The sequence below is a fragment of the Anser brachyrhynchus genome (genome assembly GCF_964034855.1).
Source record: "Anser brachyrhynchus genome assembly, chromosome: 1".
NCBI lineage: Eukaryota > Metazoa > Chordata > Aves > Anseriformes > Anatidae > Anser > Anser brachyrhynchus.
In genome coordinates this window covers 64,206,009-64,228,068 of record NC_137694.1, presented here as the reverse complement: position 1 = coordinate 64,228,068, position 22,060 = coordinate 64,206,009, and the positions used below count along the sequence as shown (strand labels likewise).

At 38.6% G+C, this 22,060-nt stretch overlaps 1 protein-coding gene across 6 annotated transcripts in view; it reads right to left on the bottom strand.

Annotated features, from left to right (window-relative positions):
* CAPRIN2 (caprin family member 2) overlaps positions 1-22,060 on the bottom strand; it is a 37,760-nt gene that overhangs the window by 6,000 nt on the left and 9,700 nt on the right. The window contains exons 6-19 of one of the 6 annotated variants that reach the window (XM_080578789.1): positions 20,922-21,004; positions 19,685-19,846; positions 19,164-19,207; positions 16,977-17,816; positions 16,083-16,124; positions 11,767-11,898; positions 11,507-11,594; positions 10,819-10,874; positions 10,095-10,205; positions 8,328-8,438; positions 7,500-7,652; positions 4,484-4,667; positions 2,513-2,698; positions 1,190-1,290 (exon numbers count right to left, since the gene is read on the bottom strand). In XM_080578789.1, the coding sequence (XP_080434915.1) occupies positions 1,190-1,290; positions 2,513-2,698; positions 4,484-4,667; positions 7,500-7,652; positions 8,328-8,438; positions 10,095-10,205; positions 10,819-10,874; positions 11,507-11,594; positions 11,767-11,898; positions 16,083-16,124; positions 16,977-17,816; positions 19,164-19,207; positions 19,685-19,846; positions 20,922-21,004 (2,293 nt within the window). The remainder of the gene's footprint in view (positions 1-1,189; positions 1,291-2,512; positions 2,699-4,483; positions 4,668-7,499; positions 7,653-8,327; positions 8,439-10,094; positions 10,206-10,818; positions 10,875-11,506; positions 11,595-11,766; positions 11,899-16,082; positions 16,125-16,976; positions 17,817-19,163; positions 19,208-19,684; positions 19,847-20,921; positions 21,005-22,060) is intronic. The other 5 variants (XM_080578785.1, XM_080578788.1, XM_080578786.1 and 2 more) reach the window with 5 other exon arrangements.

Genomic DNA, 22,060 nt, shown 5'->3' with positions numbered 1-22,060 from the left:
ATTCCTCCTCACCTCTCACATCCCCAGAGAAATGACAAGAAATAATGGCTTGAAAAAGAGGGGAGATTTAGATATTCAGCAGTAATTCTTCCTTATTAGGGTGGTGAAGCACAGGTTGCCCAGAGAAGCTGTGGCTGCCCCATCCCTGGAGGTGCTCAAGGCCAGGCTGGATGGGGCTTTGGGCAGCCTGGTCTGGTGGGAGGCATCACTGCCCATGGCAGGGGGGTTGGAACAAGAGCATCTTTAAGGTCCCTTCCAACCCAAGCCATACTATGATTCTATGAAGCTCAAGGAACACTTGTCCCCCAAGCGAGCTAGTTTGATATCTGAAATGTGCTTCACATGCCATGTTCCAAGACCTCCCAAAGCCACCTTAGCAAGAGTTTAGCTTGTATTTGGACCATCCACTCATTTTCAAAGAGTCAAACACTGGAAGTTAACCTGTTTAACCATTAACTGGAAATGCTTAACTTTACCCTTCATGGAATGGTGTAAAGGGTGAATTTTGAAAAGCTTCCATTTTGCACCAGCTGGTGTTTGACAGAGCATATTCAACGTAACTAATTTCACCCTTTCCAGCTACACTTTACCACCACTACAGATAGAGGCTGCAGAACATAGGACTAGTTATTCTTTGTTGTGATCTGCTGCAAATCTTCAAGATAAGGCAGCCTTTAAGAAACCTGCCCTCATTCAAATCAAGGTCACTAAAGCAGGTTCCTACCAGGTTTTCTGGTATGCCACAACTTCAAGAATAAGGATATCTGCACTCCTAGTTGCAATCCTGAAGTGTGGATGGCTAGAGCAATTCACTAAAAACAAGTGTGAAACTAGTGTGAAACTTGCCTAACCACTTTTTTTTAATCAGTCCATACAGGAGTTTATGTACTTTACACTAAAGGCACTTAGTACTAACTTTAAAACCTGCATTAAAATGGACTCAGTTGTCATTTCATTTGCCATCTGGCTGCATTTCAGAGACTTATTTCAGACTAAAATCAACTTGTCCCACGTGTTACCTGAGCTGTCTTCCTATTTCAACTGCTTTCTACCTTTCCAAAGGAGTTTGTCTAAGAAAGAAAACTAACTTAGAAGTAGTAGTTTACCTGTTAGGATAGTGAAAAGATACAGTATTAGAAGACTTCTCTACGTTCTCCGGAAGGCTACTGGAAACTAAGTCAATACTTACCCTCTGAGAATATGGCATTCCAGCATAATCTCTACCAGGGAACTGCAGCTGGCCGTAGTTGCCATTAGTTATTGAGGGTGAGCCTCTGTAAGCATCAAAACCTGTTCAAATAAAAGTTAATACTGAATATTCACTCATTTACACAAGTACAAAATACAGCTAGAACCTTTGCAAGCCTGTTTAGCAACTGACATGTATGAAGTTACATGGTTATACTTATGCTTTATTTCAGCATTCAAAGCAGAGTATCACAACTCTTCCATCAGCTACTCAGAGCTATCTACTCTGCATGCAATGATTCATACTTAGGAGTATTAACAGACCTTAGCAATTGCCTGTTTGTTACTAATGAGATATCACAGAACAGCTGAAAAGCTTGCTATATCCATAGACAGAGTTTAACATAAAATTAAGACTTTGTTTTGCTATTACCCATGCTCAGCTATTCTGTTTTACTACTACAATATTTAACCTCTTCAGCTATTAGACTAACTATCAAAGACCACCCACAAGCAATTTAGTACCAGGCACTACCAAATCTTTAACTGCCTGTAAGTTAGAACTACATAACTCATTTTTGGTACATGTTCCTACAAGCTAGGAATCAGTCCGAGCCCAATAACTGAAACAACTTCTGTTTCAGACTAAGCATGCTTTGACTTCAAAGCAAACAGGCTGCAGCTACCAGGAACTTTGATAAGAAGCTACTATCTGCTAAAAAAAGCCAGCTCAAACTTTCCAGGACACTCTAGCTAGCAGCAGAACAACAACTGATTTGCTGAGTCCAAACAATCCTCTTAAAATCCTTCAGTTTATTATTAATCCACAACGGTTCTCCATTACTGCAAACTTCCTTCCCTTATCCTGGTTTCTGCTGGTAATATTGAAAGCCTGTAGTGTTGAACAAATGCAGCATTTGCAGGAAACAAGATAGTAAGTGACTAAGTGATATCTGAAGAGGATACTTGCCCAGCACGTTAGCAAGTGACAGAGGCCAAAGGAAAGAACAAAGGAGGTAAGAAGTTCAGAAGGGTAAATGAACTGGCATAAATTACTGAGCTGTCATTGAACATCTCCATTTTCATAATTCAGGCTATGAAACTGCTCAGCCAGTTCACCTGACACCCAAAGTACAGGTACTATAAGTAGAAGTCAGAGTGAACTTGCTTAAGTTCCATACAGACAGACACTGTTCTCCACACCTTGCTCTTAAAAAGATATCTTATGAGTTTTCACATGTAGAACCTAAATTTAACACTAAAAATGGTTTAAAACATGGTATTATACTAACTAGGTTTTCTTAAGGTAGCAGTAAAGACATACCTTTATACCCACCAGGGGAACGATATGAATTGGCCAGTGACCTTCCACCTCTAGCAGATCCTCTGACAGACCCACGACTATTAAGGTAAGGCTGAGGGGGTCTTGGTATAACATTAGTCTGTGCTGGATAAAAGGCGAGACTACCATTGCTAACAGGAACAGCTCCATCAGGTTGATAATTCACTGCTTAAAACAAAAGGCACAGTTGAATTCTGAGCTTTTATAGCTGCAATAAATTACAACACCTAGAAGCAAGGGCAGCATTAAGTTCAGTCAGATTAAGCTGCTCAGTATATCCTGTTATTGTCTTTTCATTACTTCAGAGGAGTGGGATCCTTCTTTTTGTTCTATAGAGTGTAATGCGTGTTAAAGTACATTGGAGACACAGCCCAGGCTGTCAGTGTAAGCCTCTTATGTGTTCAAGAAGATTCAGTTGACTAGGGCATAACAAGCTTGCCAGCACCAAGAAAATAACCAAGCTCGAAGAAAAAACTATCAACACTTGACTAAGAACTTTCACTTAGATTCTGTACAGTTCCACTAGCAGCAAGGCCTCAGCGGTCTATGATAAACTAGATCACACATCAGTATTGACATCCTTCAGTGCAATGAAACAAGCTCCATCTTATCTAGATGGCAATAAGACCACTGCAGAAAGCTAGTTCAACAGTTAGGATTGAATGTCAACTCAAGAGACTGAACCTAAGAGGTACAGATATTATTCAAGAATGCTTTTCGCTCACAGTAAAGTGGTTAGCCTTAAATATAGACCTTAAAACCACGAATGTTTCCAGATCCATGCTTTTTTTTAAATGAACCCAGAACATCTTAAAATGAATTCAAGTACAGTGTCAGTCTAAACTGTCTTTCTGAAGTCTGTGTAGAGCCACCACAGTACAGCCTTAATAGAACATCATGGTATTTCATCAAAAAGCTGTACAGAAGGCTGTTGATCACCTCCTATGGTCTGATAAGGAGCACTCAAGCTAAACAAGCTTTAACTGCTGCACTTATTCCAAGGTTAAGAGCTCCAAAGAAGGATGTCTCACTGACTACACATAGTAGCGAGGCTGATAGTATAATTTTTACGAAGATTTCTCTGGCAGAAAAACAGTAACACTAGGTGACCTTGAGTCAGTGATTATATATCTTTATAAACCCAGATTCATAAATTGTCATCCTTCTCATCCTGGAACCTGTTTCAGGCAAATTTGGTGGGCTCATTCCCTTTAGAATTCTTAGTGTCAACTCCATATATTAACCCGGCATCAGTATCTGAATGCGAAACAGGTCAGTTATGTTGAATAAGGCAGCTCCGAACCCTACTTATCAGAAGTTGAATATTCTTCAGGTCAGATACTGACTCATGCCAATAAAGACAGCCTTGGTAAGAAGTTACATCTATATAAACATCAGTAAAAGGAAGATCTTTTGCTGCATTGTAGGCTGTCATCTTGCATCCTGTAATTCAGGAAAGCACTGAAAGCTTATCCATGCCTTCTAGTATTTACCATCTTCCAGCACTAGACATCACTGTACTGGCCATCACTGTATTACCATGGACCAAACTAATAGTTTCAAGTATTTCATCACTGCTTCAACTCCAAACATTTGTTTGACAAGTACCACTGCATACTTGAATTTCCCACCTACTGGGAAGTTATATGCATCAGGCACTTGGGTGATGCTGTCCATGCAATAGTAGCTAGTCTGAAGCAGCCTTTCATCCTGCTAGCAGTTTCAAGATTAAGTTTACATACCATATTATCAACTGGATTAGAGCTGATATAACCCTAATTTTTAATAAGTGCCACATAAGCGTTTCAGTGGTTAATAATTGAACTTCAGTGGTTAAGAATTCATGAGTTAGAACCTGAAAATATTCAAAGCACATTAATGAATTAATACTATCTGAATAACTTTTATGTAACTTCCAAGACTTCTTGAAATGCAGACATGTACAATTCTTACCTGAAGACAGAGATTCTTGTGAAAGAGAGGTTTGTTCTGCAACATGAGAAGATTGCAGCTGGCATTGAGGAGGAGTCTGTGTACTTGCTGTAGAGAAACTCTGGTTATATCCTGCTGAATATGAAGAATCCTCTTTAATTTCCTGGTCTTTACGTGGAGGCAGCGGTGCATTCACCTTAAATACCTACAATATAGTTCAAGACGAATGTTTTGCATTATCAGTTAAAGTCTGCCTAAGGCCATCACCCTGCTACACCACAGTTTAAATCCAAATGCCTAGATCAGTTTCTAGAACATCAGTTATTTCTTAGAATTGAGTACATGGTGTTTGAACCCATCCTTTTCCCTCACAGTAAGTTTATTAAACTTCTTGTGTCCTTGACTACTGGCCAAGAGATGTAGCTTGACTGAATATAGCTACTATATTCAATAAACAGAACAGCTGTCCTGTCATACAGAAAGCTAGTTTGCTTCCAGGTAAAACCCACCGTTCAACTCCTTGATTAAAGCTTTTGAGCTGAAGCTCTAACAGCCTAGGTTGAGATAAGATATTCGTGTTTGAACACACATCTTGGAAGCTCATGCAATTCTACCATCTACTCAGATAAATACTGTATTAGCTTCCAGCCCTTTTGTAAACTGAACCTCCACTTTCCTAGTCTCATTTACTCTGTTAGCTTATGTTAAACTTCACAGCTTGATGACTCTAATCATTCTCAGAAGCCTCCATAAGTAGAACTGGGAAAAACACTTTTTCCAGGGTCAAAGAACCAAGTACTGGCTCTGATAGGGAACCAACACAGAAAACTCATAATACTAAAATGCCGAGTATAGCTTTAACCATTACAAAATGTCACAGATTCTGGGTTTTTACTTCAGATGAAGTGATCAAAGTGATTCAAAGCCTAACTGATACTTACAATTATTTTTGAACCTATCCAAGTAGAGCATCCAATATTCTCTGTCAAGAAACTAAATTTCAGCTATGCATTAAGTATATTCCTTTTTTTCTTCTGAATATAGAAGAGACAAGCAGGTAGATGCCCTTTATCTTAAAGCCTCCTTAGATGCTTTGGGTAATTAGGGCAGAGTTTTCAAGCTTTGCAAGACCACTTAGAATGAAATACATAATCAGAAATTGTTCTAGGTTCTTCCAGATACTTCCCTGGGCCTTGAGCAGACACTTGATATTTAAGAAGGGAAATCCTGCATGTTGGCAATCCTACCGAAAAAATAGCAGCATGAAGTTTTAGTGGTGATCAAGAGATCTATGCAAGAAGGTACTATATTTTACTGCAAGAAATGGATTGATGACAAGGAAGCCTGTAATACGGCCTTACAATTAAATGTTACCATAATAGAATCTTCAGATGTGCGCTGCACTCTGGTACACAAGCAGAAAAGCAGCGTAGACAACATTTCAATGAAATATTTTCCTTTCCAGTTGAACTCCAAGTCATTTTTCTAGCCATGCTAAAAGGCTAAACAATGAAGTACTATTAAATCCAATCAATAATTTCAATTGCCTTAAAGCATATCCACTCATTACCAGCACTTCTGCTGCTGCAGCAGTCTTTTTAAAATAAAATTGAGGATGCTGTCAACACCCACATCCTAGTCTACTTTTTCCTAGGAGTCACAGGTGGAATACTAATGAAGAAGCTGGGCTACAGGTACTGTCTGCCCTTAGGCTTCCACAAGCACAATGGCAGCAATAGGGGGAGGACATCTGAGGACATCTCTCACTACTGTAGTATCACTGTTTGGCAAGGTAGCACCTGACTCTTGGCTACCCAATGAAATGCAAATCCTGTTGTCTTCTGGGCTATGAATCTAAGCAACAGCAAAAAGACGACCCTGCATTGCCAAGTTCAAGATTACCACCACTACAAGAGGAATAGAGATCACAGCAACTGAGTGACAGGTATCTGCTAGTTTGACACAAATAACAGGAGTTTTGCATATTTAATGCATCTTTAATGTATCTAGAAACACCACAGAATTCATTCCAGTGAACTTTCAGCATTACCATTTTGATAATAAGCACTCTGAACACAGATCCTAGGCTCAGATAGAATTAAAATAACAGACCATGACTCCGTATTTATGTCATGATAGATATTTACCTTACAGACCAGGTCCCCAGACAGTCTCTGGTTCCTTGATCACAGCTTGCTACTATTTTCACTTTCATGAAAGTCACCACCTAGCAACTTGGCATCATTTCAATAGAACCGGATTATAACAATCCCCCACTTGCACTTGCCCTACTTATGATTACTATGATTACATCAAAATTCTGTACATCTTAGAACAGTTCTACTGGAATCACTTCTACAAATTCATAAAGCTAAGCAAGAAACATCACAGTAGTGATTTACTAAAGAGCATACCAAAATGTTAGATGTTTAGCTACATCTAGAGTTCTTGTGTTTTGAAATACTATTAGCTATTTTCTCCCCACTAGCCCTACTACATCAGTCCAAGTTGTAGAACTGCACCAGTACATTTTTTTTTGAAATGGAGAACCTCAGATAACTTCTTCCACAGCTTACTTTTAAGCAAGAATGTTTAAGCCCAAATACAGAGAAGGGGATGTTACCAGCTAAATGGAGACCCTTCCTCTAGGAAGGGCTTGCACCCCAAACTGATAAACAGTAGCCGTGTTAGTAATATTTATGAACATTAGTAATGATGTACGACCTGAACAAACACGACCTGAACAGACACTGCTGTTTATCAATGCACAAGAACAACTTAAGTACAGTCAACTCTACCTTGGGGAATACAAAGAAGTCAATTGACTTAATGCCTAACTTCTCCCTCTTAGCTCCTTGAGGATACTAAGATATCCCAGGAACTGGAGAAGCAGAGCTCTAATATACTTTTCCAACACTGAAGCCTCAAAATGACCTATCAAGTTCCCTATCATATCATGGGAAACCAGCTTCCCCAGTACTAGGACTAAGCTATGAGCATGCTGCTCAGTTATTATGTGGCCTCAAGTGGCACTTACAGTCTGCATAGCCTGAAAGGGAGCTGCTGTTATTGTCACAGAACTGCTACTCGCTGGAGGAGACTGAAAGCTTTGCCCTTGTGGTACTGGTGTTACAGAGGTGCTCGAAGTCGGCAATGGTGACTGTGGCTCACTTGGGAGGGGAACAGTTGCCTGAGGAAAGAATGAAAACATAATGAGGCCACTTGATAGTTATCAGGCAGTAACATAAGCAGTTAAATTGTTCTAAAGCCCAGACTGACAGAAGTCAGCAGTTTCTACAGGATGACATTTGGACATAGTAGTGCTACAAAATAGCTTTTGCTTACAATTTCAAATCTTGCTGTGCATCCTCAGCAATCAGTACTTCTATTGCAGTCTCTGCTGATTAAGTGAAATGTGCCTATGAGCTACTATACATACCACCGATTGTATGAATTTCACAACAAACAAGCATTCAGTGTTTTGGTCCACCACTAAGGAAACATGGGATGTTTTTTGTTCAATTTATTGAAAGATTTTCTGAATTAACAACACTTTCCAAACAAACTTGGTAGTTTTGTTTGGAGGAAGTATATAGCTTACTTTATCCCCAACTTAATCAATTACGGTTCAGATTAGAAACAATGCTGAGTTGTCCAGACAAAGCATTAACCAACATTGACTCATCTGTGCAGAGTGGCAAAATGAAGTGTTTTATTTAGAATACCAATATAGTACATGAATCAGAAGTCAAAAGGAACAGAGAGGATCATTTAACAAACTATGCTTTCCTGATCCCATATCTCATAATTTTCTGATGCCTATCCCACATGATTATTAATACCTGAACTATTTGTGGTAACTCACCTGAGCAATTTCGATCTTTTTAGGTATCAGTGGCTCAGAAATACGCGAACTTGTCTGATACAATGGCTGGGAAGCATATTTCTCAGTCTCTTGAGAAAGTGATGCTGATGCCTGGAAGAAGCCATACATGTACCCGGTATTACAAGAAGCATAGCAAAACATTGTGCTTTCTGCAAAAACTAAGCAATAGCAGTGCACTGGTTGAAACAGGTGAATTTTGGAAGACCAAGACAAATATTTTAAGTCCAAAGTAAGCATACTAAATAGTTATCTTAGGCAAAAGCTTCAAGTAATTAGCTTTAGGGATTCAAACAATATTCTTTTTAAACAAGAAGTTGTACAACTAGCCCTGCAAAGTCACATAATCCCAATAACTTGTAGATTGCTTCAAGCAGTTATTTATAAAGTGACACACCTGCCTCACTGAATTAGGTGGAAACACCTGACAGTAATCTTCCAGTAATTTTTGCCTAACAAGGCTTCAGCAACAAACTTTCATAGGCAGCCTTTGTAAAACCTGGATGGCTCTATGGTTAACTCAGACCTCTAATGCCAGGTTTAAGAGTTGCTTACCCTTTTACTGTGTATCTAAGTATAAAGACTACCAACTCTCACGTATGTCACAGGTGACAACAGAACTGCATTTCCATTCCAAAAGAATTCACTGCCACCATGGAGTATACTCCCTGGTCATGCTGAAACCAAATGAATCTTGCCTACTGCTTTCTAGTCCTTCTGCTTCTCATTTAGAAGAGGGCCATCACACTTCAGAGCTAAGGGACAAGAGATGTGCTGGGCACAAACAAACCTAATGGCAAACACTAAGTTTGCAAAAACTCAGAACCTTCACTTAATTATATGTTCAGCACAGCACAAGTCTTCTGCATACAAGTTAAACAGCAAAATCAATGTCTGTCAGCACAAGAAGTTTTAATGCTATCTTTTACAATGCAATAAGAACTAGGCTAAAACCACTGATTCAAGAGGTAGAAGACAATAAAACAGTCTTCATTGGGATGTTAAGCTATATAGTATATCAAGGAATATAGTAAAGGCTACATAGTCAGTATCCTAATAGCATGCACATTATAATGGAGGAATGTTCATTTTTATGCTGATTTACATACACAGTATTAAGTATCCAATGGAAAGACCCAAATATTTCCAAGCACAGCAACACTTACAGATCTAAGACATAACCCATCATAAATTGCAACTATTTTTTCAGCTCTTAATATTTAAGAAATGCTAGTTTAAGATTTAACTGCATATAACATACAGGTAAGAAAGCAAAGCTTAAGCTCCTGACTCAGCATCAGGAAGTCAGATGCCTGCCATTTTTCAGTTACTGCATGAGAACACATTTCTGTTTTCTGCTTAGTCTGCTATTTCATCACAATATCCACCCCAATTTATGCATCGTCTATATTGCCAATGGAAATTATTTTGCACTAACCAAAGCAAGCTTATGCTGCTCATGTTTCCACAAGAATATGCACTACTTTTTAGCCTGTTTTCTAGCCTGCATTTTTATCTCACACCCTTTCCATTTCAAGGGACAGACTGTTCACTCTGCATTTATGTAGTATTAGGAAGACTTTTCCAACAATCTAAGTATTCCAGGATGTAATATACACTATTGCTGCCACCTGCATTCCATTCCCATACATTGTTCAAGTATGGGTATTCAGGAGAGGTTCTACCACAGCTTTCTGCTAAGGCTGGCTCTCAGACCTCTGAATGCAAGTGAGCCCCTGGGAATATTACCTGTGGCGTCTGTGGTGTCACCAAGTCTTCAGTTTCAGAGCCAGAAAGGGTCTGATCAGCAGATGCTAGGGAAGTATTAGAACCATGCAGGGTCATGGATGAAGCAGTAGCCTTGCAAGAGAGAAAAAGATAAGATTTTGGAAAGTTGCCTTGAATGTTTGGTTGTCACCAAAACCCACACTGTTTACAAGTAGATCTCAGAATTAGGCAGGACCTGAAGTACTTTGACCTGTAAGCTTAAGTTTACCTTTTTTAACAATTAAGAGTTCTTGTTAGTTGCAAGTAAACCTATTTAAAAGTCAAAGTAAAGACATGAAAGCACAGTAAGTGAACTTAAGGTTCAAACCATAGCTATGAAATCAGAGACATATCTTCATCTTAAGTAAGGATCTTAAGAGATGAATACGCGCACTGTCTAGGAAACAGGCATGTCCTCCTGTGTATCATTACCTATGAATTAAACACAAATTACTTGAACACATCTTCAAAACACCATTTTACTTCTAGAAGTTTCTAGCTTCTAAGATTTATTTCTGCATTTGCTTTGTGATAAGCACAACAGTCAACATTGCCAGATTATACTTTTAAGCTACTAAACTGAATTTATATGTCATCAGTTACAAAGCCACTGTTAACATTGAAATAAAGCCTGTTCTAGTGAATAACTACTGTATTTCTTGGGTACTCCTTTGCCTCTTTCAGGGGAGTCCTAGCACCAACTTACCTGAAGGGGTTGTTGAAGAAAATCACTTTGACTTGGCAGTTTCTGTTCTTTTGAAACTAAAAAAAAACACGAGTTCAGTAACAGTTGTTTTTAAACTCAGAATTTGCTATATGAAGATGCTTTGCTATATGAAGATGCATGGCATTTTTATAGTATGCACTGCAAATATTTAGACTTGCATCACTAAATTACACCCACATGATTTTTTTTTAAAGGCAGATATTCAGTGAAAATATTTCTACTAAGGTAGGGATGACCACTTTCCAGATAAAAACAGAACAATTAAATACTTAAACTGGGTAACTGTTTTATAGCTTAAAAGCCACACAAGTTATTTATCATGGCCCATTATATGAAGTATAGCTAGTTAACTGCTCTTCATTCTGAGCTCATTCATGGCTTGTATCTATAGGCCACAAACAAATTCAGTACAGACTCAGCTTGCCTGTTCTGCAGCTGGGTTCAGGTGCACCTGCCTGTCTGATTATACAAGCACTGCATCTCTACACAAGCACATCAGCTTAAGGCACCAACAACACTTAAAAGAAAATGGTTCAAGCTGCTCTGACAGATACTTTTTAATTAGACAATCTGTCTTTCCCACTAGACCTATTGATCCACAGCCAAGTAAACCCTGCCGGTGTTGCCAAAATCTCACATACAGGTAGTGTTTACTGTTATTACTTACCTACAGGACTACTTGCTGGAGTAACTGAAGGTGGTTGAGATGAACCAATGGCACTTGGTGAAGCTTTATCAAAATCCAGAATGGACTCCTTTTAAAAAAAGAAAAAATTGAATTCTACATACAAGCAAAGTATTCATTTGACAAGCTGCTGTTAACTAAGTAGAACTAGATCCATTCAGTGCAAACATGCACTGTCAGCACTGCATTTTTCCTAACCTAGTAGGAATTAGATCTGCTGCAACAGCAGAGGAAAAACATACTTGCATGAAGTTATAAGTCCCTTGTATCTGAGTCATCAGATCTTGAAGTTTTTCCCTTCTCAGTACTGGATCTTTTGGAAGAGTTGAAGTAGAGCAAAATTCTGCAGCTGGCTGATGTACAGGTTTAGGCACCTACAAAGGAAAAGGTTAAATCTAACACTGGAAGCAAGTCAAGTTACCTTATCCAATATAATTCTAGAGCAAACTGTAGGTAGTGAACACCACAGGTCAATAAACTATTAGTGAGTTCCTGAATCAAGTTCTCACTTCAGTAAAAGTCAGCTTACAGTTGCCACAACTAGTTAAACCATGGAATTGATTGGTTTTCTTACAACCAAATACATAAGATAGTTTACATGCATTTAGTGCAACGTTAAATATACCTCCACCTACAGAAAACCACATATTTAAGTTCAAGGCCAGAACAAACTTAAAAACCAAAACTGCACCCACTACTCAAGATTTAACACATACTTCCTCCTCCCAGTACACTGCATGCAAGTACAGATCTTTTACTGGGACGGCATTTTCAGGCATTCTAAAGAAATAGCACCTAAGAGATGCACTGCAAGCAGGTTACTCAGAATTAGTGTTTGCACTTTAGAGCCAGATACTCTCAATGCACCAGCTCCTGCAGTAAGTATTACATTATACTTCACAGCTTGGCATGAAGGATACACTAGTAATCCCATGCAGTAGCCTAATTTTTTGTAGCTAAACAGTGACTTCTGCAGGACCTTGTTATTCCTTAATTGTTTAATTCCTTAGTTGTCCCCTCAACAGTTCATCCCAATTGGTTCTCACTTCACTTTAAGAAAGATGAGAACATTTAATCAGAAAACAGGTGAGTCTAAGTTACCAGAAAAATCTGGAATATTAGTAAACTCCTTAAGCTGCATAAGTCCTGTTATTGACAGTGACACATATGACTGTCTAGATAGTCCAAACATTTTGAAAGCAGCTTGGGGGAAAGTAGTAAGCTTGCTGTAAGTATTTAAAACCATAACTGTAAGTGATTCTCTACAGCTTTGCAGCTTTTGTTTGCCTGTGCAACTAGAGGCAAATATGAATAAATAATTGCATTATTTCAACTAAACGAAATGTTTAAACACACAAAGATGTGTGAAAGCCTTTGCTTTCCTACAGTGCCAACATTCGTCTTTTTGGTAGGTTACTATTTCAGTATACTGTATAGTGACATAACTGAGTATTTGCATTAAGTCACTAGAAAGATATATAGCAGAAAATACATGTCATAACATTTACTTGTTACACTGGGTTCAAAACAAATGAAAGTTTCTTTTAAAGGACAAATTGGACAAAGAAAATGAAGTGCCCTTGTCCAGTTTTAGGACAATCCCAGAAATTCTTGCATTTTCCAGCTGTTATCTGCAACTAGTCACTGCATTTGCAGAAGTTCCAGTAACATGCACAAGAAGCCTGCAGGGTTTAATGAGCTTCACAAAGCATAATCCATGTACATGCAGCAGTGCATTAAATCAGAAGAATGCATGTCTAGTATCTATGTGGACCACATAATGCTACTCATTCAGCTGTAGGAAGTTCTACTTTACCCTATAGCTAAGAGTGCTACTTTCACACTACCCCCAAAGTAAGTTCTGAAGCATAAGCAAGAGCTTTCATTATTACCTGTATTCAAATTATTGCTGTACCTTCCAATAATAAAGAACTAAAAAGTATTAAGGATCTAAGCACAGGACAAAAGCTACAGATGAATAAAATTAAATCTTGGCAAGTTATCCAGTAAGTTACTAAGAAGTCTGACTCTCCTTGTCCGTTACCATCTGCCCTCCCTTATACACAGACTTCACCTTAAAACACTTGCTGTCATGTCAAAATTCCTAATTAATGCTTCTCTACACTCTCTCCTCATTAAAATTTACTAAGACAAGTACACTACCAAACTTTTCCTATACATCTGCAGACAGGTATCAGGTTTTCCACCTTCAGCCACCTAACTAGGTGAAGTCTGACAGTGTCTGTAGGTAATATCAATCTTAAGTTAGACTTGCACAATAAACAAGTAAAAAGCAACTCAAGAGCATGGAAGCAAAAAAGAGACTGCAGTGTTTCACTTGTGGTTGTCAGAGATGATACAACCTTCTGCCATGCTTTTGCGATTTGTTAGTCTTATCTCCTTCACCTGACACTGTGAGGCCACAGTCTGGGCAGTATGCTGGCAGCACTGTTTGCTTCAACTAGAAGAGCATCTATACATGGTTATACTATGATACCAGGGCTTTAACCATGAAATGAAAACAGAAGTTTGCTAGTGCCTGCAAATATTCAAATCCACCAGCCAGAATTAACTGTAGGTCAAGTTACCTTATGTGAATTTGCTGTTCTGCTGGTACTTCAGTGTAGATGTTCAAAACTAGAATATTTTCTTTGCATGTGCATGCGTGAAAATGCATCAGAAAGTTGATTTCCAGTTCTGTGCCTTTATGAAAGATGCTTTGAAAAAGCAGATACTTGACATTCTTGATGTTTTTATATTAAGTTTTTTTTCTAGCCCAATTCCAAATTACAATTACAATTCCAAAATTGTAATTGGGTGGTGTCTTTACAAGCTAATAGCAGCTTCTCGGTTTAGTAGCCTGTTAGTCCAGCTCATAATTTACGCTTACCAAGATCAATTTAACACCAGTGCTGCAAATAACATTCAGCTGGAGTTTTAGACAGCACTGATAACTTTAGGTTTCAGAAGCATTGTTGTGATGAGTTAAACCCAAACTTTGACACTGCTCACATTCAAACTCCTGACACCTATGTCTCCAGAGGGCTGATTAAAAATGAAGTTCAAATGCCTAGAATTTGGTTTAGGACCCATTCAATTATTGCAAATTAATGTAAAAGCACTGACCACTTTGGAATTTTACTAGTAGGAATGCCAATATATCATGTATTTCTGTTTAAGTTTGGTTTTTAGACACTGAAGATCTTTTTGTACTTATCAGTACTATAACATACTATCTCACACTAGTAAAACTCCATTATATGATAGATACATGACCTCAGTGCCTCATTACATTTATTAGCTGTGGAATAGAGAAACAGCTAGAATGGTGATACCTAAGCCATAATCACTACAGTGATCAACTCACCAACTGTGCCACGTAAATAGTTAGAAATATAGTTAGCATTCACTTTCTTCTCCAAACAGCAGTCTCAGAACAAATCAAGTTGTACTGAGTGATGCACAAGCCAAACCATTCTGCTTTCAGAGGAGGCAACAAATTCAGCTTACAAAGCTTCCTTGTCCACAGGTTGCACAAGCATTTATGTAGAAATAACAGTTAACAGACCTCCACATCAACTCACTGTTTTAGGCTCAGCTTCTTAAGTGTTGCAACTTGTAGTACATTAAGTTAAATCAGCACATTTTAAAATCTCAAAACCTAGCAATTTATTAAAAATATCTCATACATTTCAGGGAGCAAGAAAGAATTAGATGTCAGCTCCAGAGAGCTGAAGTAACATGAACCTTTTATTTACCATGTGTCGGTCCCTGCACATGATCATTTTATAGGTTCTCCCAGGGAAAGAAGTGGATCCAGCACTCATTGCCACCTCTTGCTTTTGATCATAGAAAAGGTTTTATTATCCAAAAAGCTTAAAATATTAATTATATTTTTCCATATGAAGCTCAAGTCAAACCAAGAATGTTTTTAAAAGATTATAAAAGCTAGCTAGGTTGATGGTAAGCTATTTTCTGATCATTCATTATACTTATCATAAAACAATTTGGTAATAGCGGCTAAGCAAAAAAAGCCAACTGGTGTGATCTGCTACATAAACCAGTTGTAGAGTACTTAAATGGGCTTCATTTACTAATTCAGCAAGCCAATGTAAGCAATCTTACATTCCAACATTTGATTTAATTTGGCCAACTTGCACATCACTACTAAGACTCCTAGGCAGTCTTAGTTTCCCCAGTTAACCAGAGCTTCTTCACTGCATCAGAGTTTTGGCTACCTTTTAAGCCATCCATCTTCCCATCCTATCCTAAGTCAGATGCCCAGATCTCATTATATATCACCTTGCTTTTTGCCAACACCAGAAACTCCAAAGCATTTTAAAGTGCTTGAGACTACTCCAATAGTTCAGATAATCTCAATTACATTAAGTCTATGCGTAGTTGTGTGCACACCTATTTGTGCTCAGAGTTAGTGTGAAAGAACCAAGTTTTGCACCTGTCCCACCACCACTGCACATTATGCTACTCAGCCTGAGGGTAAAGATCCGGCTGAAACACCTCACACCCATTTGGTTCCCCAGTGCTGCATGTTACCTACTCTTTTAATTTCATGTTCAACCTTCTGTTTGCGCTCCCGCCTCTAGGAACAAGAATACCCATTTTTCAGTTTTGCCAGGTTTACTGGCATGTTTTAAATGTAATCATTTGCTATGAGTAATAAGTTAATTTGTTTTCTTGCAGAAACAAGGTAAAAGTACTAACAGCATTTTGTATGAGAACTATTCATTCTTCATATTTTCTTCCTGAAGTCAAACTCAATGACATAACTGCACTCTTTGCTTTGTCTACCATCTTACCTGTCTTCTAGGTAAGGGGATTGTTGCTACCTGAGCACAGGTGAGGCAAGGTAATTTAACATGCAGCTGATAGCCTGCTTAGCTGCAAGCCCTGCAGTAGTTTTCATTTCACATTTCTAAAACAAACTACACTGTTAGAATTTCCAGGATGGCAGTACAGCTTATGCATTCATCTGGAAATAGGTATTTAAGCCCCTGTACAGTTGGTATTGCTTCATCTAGATGTTACGTATCTCCCAAATCAGCAGCTATTATAATCGAAAGTTACTGAAGTGCAATATGTATGCAGTCAGACAAAGTATTTGATCCCAGGATGAGTCATACCTGCTTGGTACTGATAAGGGTAGACAGAGCCAATAGCTGGGAATGAGCTAAGTTAATTCTTCTTATACATAAAGCAGTTATTCAAGGCTCAAACACAGCAATACTGTGTTGATACAGAAAGCCTAGCAGACCATCTTGCTATTCGAATGCAAACCTTAGCAGAATTGAGTTTACTTCCCCCAAGAAAGAATGAAATGGGAGTCTACACATAGGCCTACAAAACACACCTTGTAAAGCCTCTCTGTGTGGCTTTAGTCCAACACATGAGTGTCAAAAGCTTACGACAGGTAATACTACATATGCCAACTCACTTCTTTGGGTTCCATATCAAACTTCTTTGGCCCCATCTGCTCCTTTGGCCCAACACTTGCAGCTCCCCAGGACTTCGGAGGATTCTGTAACTGCTGTGATGACACTTGCTGCTGCCTCTCAGCTGTTTCCCAAGCCTCTCGAGTTTCCTGCTTCTTTTGCTCTGGCTCCTCCCTAACATGTGCAGCAGCCCAAGCCTTCACAGGCTCCTGCTTCTTTTGCTCGGGCTCTTCCCTAACATGCATTTCCCATGATTTCACAGGTTCTGTCTTCTTTTGTTCTGGTTCCTCCCTAGTTTGGGTCACCCAAGGTTTTGGAGATTCCTGCTTTTGTTCTGGTTCTTCCTTAGCTTTGGTCACCCAAGTTTTTGGTGACTCTTGTTTTTTCTGTTCCTGGTCTTCCCTAATTTTTGCTACCCATGGCTTAGGTGACTCCTGTTTCTTCTGTTCCTGCTCTTCCCTAACCTTTGCTACCCAAGGTTTGGGGGACTCCTGCTCCTCTCGAACACGTGCTACCCAGGCCTTTGGAGCTTCTTGCTTCTTTTGTTCTTCTTCAACACGAGTCTCCCATGGCTTTGTAGGCTCACGCTTCTGTTCCTCTTCTTTAACACGAGCTTCCCAAGGCTTTGGTGAATCTGGTCTTTTTGTTTCCTGCTGCCTAACACGAGATTCCCAAGGCTTTAAGGTCTCTTGTTTCTGTTTCTGCTCTTCAATATCAACAAGCATTTCCCAGGACTTCGGTGGTTCTTGTTTTCTAGCACTCTCAGCTTCCCAAGACTTGGGCTCTTCTGGCTTCTTCTTGACAGAGTATTCTGCTTCAGGCAAATAACGCCTGTTGAGAAACTATATAGACCAAAGAAACTTAATGGCTCCAAGAAAACATTTTGCTACTACAGTTCAGGTCAGTTAAGTTAGGTCACCCAGCTACTGGAAGTTTGACTAAAAGCATAGCCTAGACAGTTTAAACACTAGCTACAGAAATCATGTGGCCAGCCATGGATTTATCCTACAACACTGCAGACTAGTTTTTGTTGGTATGCCACAGAAGCACGACACAGTTCTGAACAGTGCAAGTGCCACAAAATTGAGTGAATCTATGAGCCTCATCCTCAATGCTAACTGGAGTTCCTAAGCAGTGATAATATCAAGTTCAGTGTGACTTTTGTAAAGGTAGCTCTCAACCTTCTCAAATCTTTGGTATCTACGATTAGTCATTCTTCTGATAAGAGCAGGAGCACCACTGCCCAAAAGTGGACAACTCTGGTAGTCTAGTAACAAGTGTAACTGATTCTTAATTGGAGTTTAAATAGTAAAGTCACCAGTTTCTCAAATTCAGTACAATTGGACTTCAACTTCATGCTATGTTTTATCAAACAGTCTGGAAGTTCAACTAAGATATCCCCAAAGTTTTCCAGAGTTATAAACAGGAAGCCAATATCTGAAGGACTATAAGATGTATTGGCTATGTTTTTTCTGGCAATTCTGACAAATCACCAGAAAGAGGTTTAGAGACTGGTAATAACATTACCAGTATGTTACAAAAAATTGTTCTAGACTACTCCCTCTAGTGAGGTATCAGGGAAACAGGGTCTCAGCATTTTAAGAGCCAGTATTTCCACTTCCACAAGGACAATCTTCCCCCCCTTTTGAACCAAGTCTAATAGCTTTTACGCTACTGCCAGTTGAAGCTCGAGTACCTAGAACTTCAGAGTCTGAAGGGCTGTTGATATAAGCCTACACACCCTTGTGTGCACAAGCCTGTCTTGGGATCCTTACTTTCCTAACACATCAGAGCAACATCTACATCATTCTCAATCCATCAGTATAAGTCCTCTGCAATAAGCTCAGCTTTTAAAGACAGCTTTAGTAGATACCTATTTTCTCTATATTGTAGTACAAAAAGATAAGTTTGCACTCTAAGGGCTGATGCTTTGGTTTATTCAGAAAAGTGCCAGAGCATTGAAGTACTATATTGCTTCACAATCTCTCTCCATTTACCCCAAATACTTCAGAAAAGCCACAGATGAAGGTTAAGGGAAATGCAACAAGGTCTGTAATGCTTCCTATATAAGGCAACACCTAAGCTATTGTTCAGACTCCCTTTTGAAGTTTAAAGGGCTGCAGAAGTGCAGTTATATTTCTGATAAGTCACGATGCTAAAGGAAAGCAATTAGCAGTGGAGTATCTTACCTCCTGTGGCTGTATTTCAGACTTCATAAGCTCCATAAGGGATTCTAGAGAAAGGATGTTAATTTGTTTCAACTGATCAAATGCAGAGAAGCAAGCTAAAAAATAGCAAGTCTTTAATTCTATTTAAATAGTAATACCAATCACTAAACTTGCTACTCTGAAAGCTCAGTTTGTCATTCAACATGAGTCATACAGACAATCTTTCACTTTTCAATTAGGTTATATATTTGCATAGGTTTAGCAAATCCACAATTTGCTTTTTGTCTGGTGTAAGAAAATGTAATATAACATTCCCACGTGGAGGTTTGCTCAAAAGGTAAAAACATCCTATTATCAATTAGATTTTCTTCTACAATATTAGTCAGAATAGGGCTGCAAGCCCTTCCAGTTCAGTTTTAGTTACTGTATTGAAAGCAAGCTATAAGCAGAGGATTAGGTTTAGCATCAAGCTATGCAAAGTCAGTGCTCAGTTCAAGCTTATCCCAACATTGACACAGAAACTGAACCCTGAAATATTCCACCTGTTTCCTTGACAGACTCTCCTTTTGAGATTTGTCTTGTCCTCTCAGATTTTCTATTTACTTCTTCCAATTCTTTTACCGGCACAGGGGTGCGAGGAGCAGGAATACTTTCAAAGTAACCAGAGTCTAGAAGTTTGGATAACAGGTCCTTCATATGTTTATCTGAAAATTAAAAAACAAAAATCCATGAAAAATATGAAAATTCAAAACTGAGTATTCAGATTACAGATCAAGTCTACTTCCTTTATATAAAATAGCAGCTTCTCCAAGTTCTTACACATCTCACAAAGTTAGACAAATATTTTAAAGGAAAGATATTTAGACTGATCTACATAATCTAGTTGAAAACATCTTTGCATTCCAGAGTTAAGACCGAAGCTTATATTTAAAGGCATATAAGATGAATATTAGCAACAGTTGATTGCGTTGTTTCTTACGTGCTTAGAAAAGGATTTAGCCTTTATAAAAGGAAGTGTTGATACTAACAGAACATTGTGCAGACTTCAGCATAAGTTAAATCTATACAAAGTCACTATGAAACTGCCCTGCAGGCTTTCCTTCCAGCGTTAAGATAATGTTTTGGGAGGAAAAACTGAGAACTGAAAACAGGAGCAGGGGAAAAGCAAGCAATTGCTTCAGAGCTTTTGAAACTGCACATTCTTCCATCTGTCCTTCAGAAGTCCCCCAGATTCTGGTGTGTTTGCTAAGTGGACATTTTCAATAGGTCATAATGGAAACTGCACTGTGGATTATCAGAGATCCCAGCAAGTTTCACTAACAACTATCCTTTCTCAGTGTGGTACCCCACACTACATTCAGACAACACAGCAGTATATTCAGCTAAACATTTCATGGCTGAGAAGCATTCCAGTCTTAACCCACTTATACATAACTATTCAAAAAGCTCCTCACCGCTGGTTCTATAAGGTATTCATGCATAAGCTTTTGCATTACTACCATAGTAATTCCCCAGAAGAATCTAGACATGTGCTATATATTCTAGGACATCTGTAAAAGACAATAGTTTATTTCTCCAGGGAAAGCTTACTACTTCATTGTTGTTGACCTGTACTTAAAAACAGAACCTAAACAGTAATTCTTCCTTGGAAAGCTGAGTTACACACAACACTTGAATGTACATGGAAGGCTACTAAATCAGGTACTTTATTTTGTTTTAAGGTATTAAAATAGAACACAAACTTCAGATGTAAGTTATTTCTCTAGATCACACACTTACATGTTGTTCCAACTACAGGCTTCTCACTGCCTTCTAGAAGGTCCCAGAAGTAGAGAGATGATTGTTCCATCTGATCTTCAACACTAGAAGAAATAACAATTTTACCAGGTAGAGTTGTATACAAAAATCAAGTTTTACAGTATCCCTATTATCCTTAATTTTAAGATAGTGAAGGATGTTTCGCCTTCTGGAATAAGACATTAAACAGTGAATCCTGAAAGCCCATCATCCACTACTGAAAATGATTCATCTATATTTGTTATCTGGGCTTGATTTAGTCTAGCAAATACAAGTTCTGCTGTTCGCAATGACAACAAATTAGCCTCTCTATTCCACTGGGCCATATGGCTGGACTTCATTCCAAGCCAAACCCAAGCTCCCAGACAGGGAAACAATTGCTGTTTAATCAGCTGATCACCTTGTTAATTGGACACATGTGCAGGGGCAGCCATCAACAGCTCTAGTCCTTCTGCTTTGGCACAGGCCCACAATCAACCCCACACACACTACTGATTTTAAAGTGCAACAATATGAAACAGTGTCAAAGAAAAGGGTTATGCCTTTTGTGGAAATGTAACATACAATGAGAATTAAGCTAGAAGTTAGTTTTCCACCAACATGAGATGTTCCTATTGTGCTTTCTAAGTAACTGTTCTTTAAAAGCTCACTTTTTAGAGCAAGGATAAGGCTAGTTTAGCACACGACAAGTAGTTAATTTTAGGAACTTACGTTAGAATAGAAAAATAATTACTCTTTTCCATAAAATGTTTCAACTTCCCACCTAATAAGAGCTTTTTCTATGTTTACATAGAATTCACTGCACTATCCTGAGACAGTCAAGGTAAATATTATAAGCAATCACAGTACAAGCATGATGCCAAATTAGTACTACTCTACACAACAGCCAGTTACCTTGCAGTGAATGACATACAGTGCTAAAATATGACAAGTTCTAAAAACTTTACCAAAGCCTAAAATAATAGGAAGAGAGCCTCAGGACTACCTTAGATTCCTTTATTCAAAAGCAGCATATCTCAGTCACCACATGAACGCAACAGGGAACAGATCTCCCGTATTTACTACACATTTTCATTACACAAACAGCAAGACCTGAGGGAAGCACCATGCCACCAGCCTTC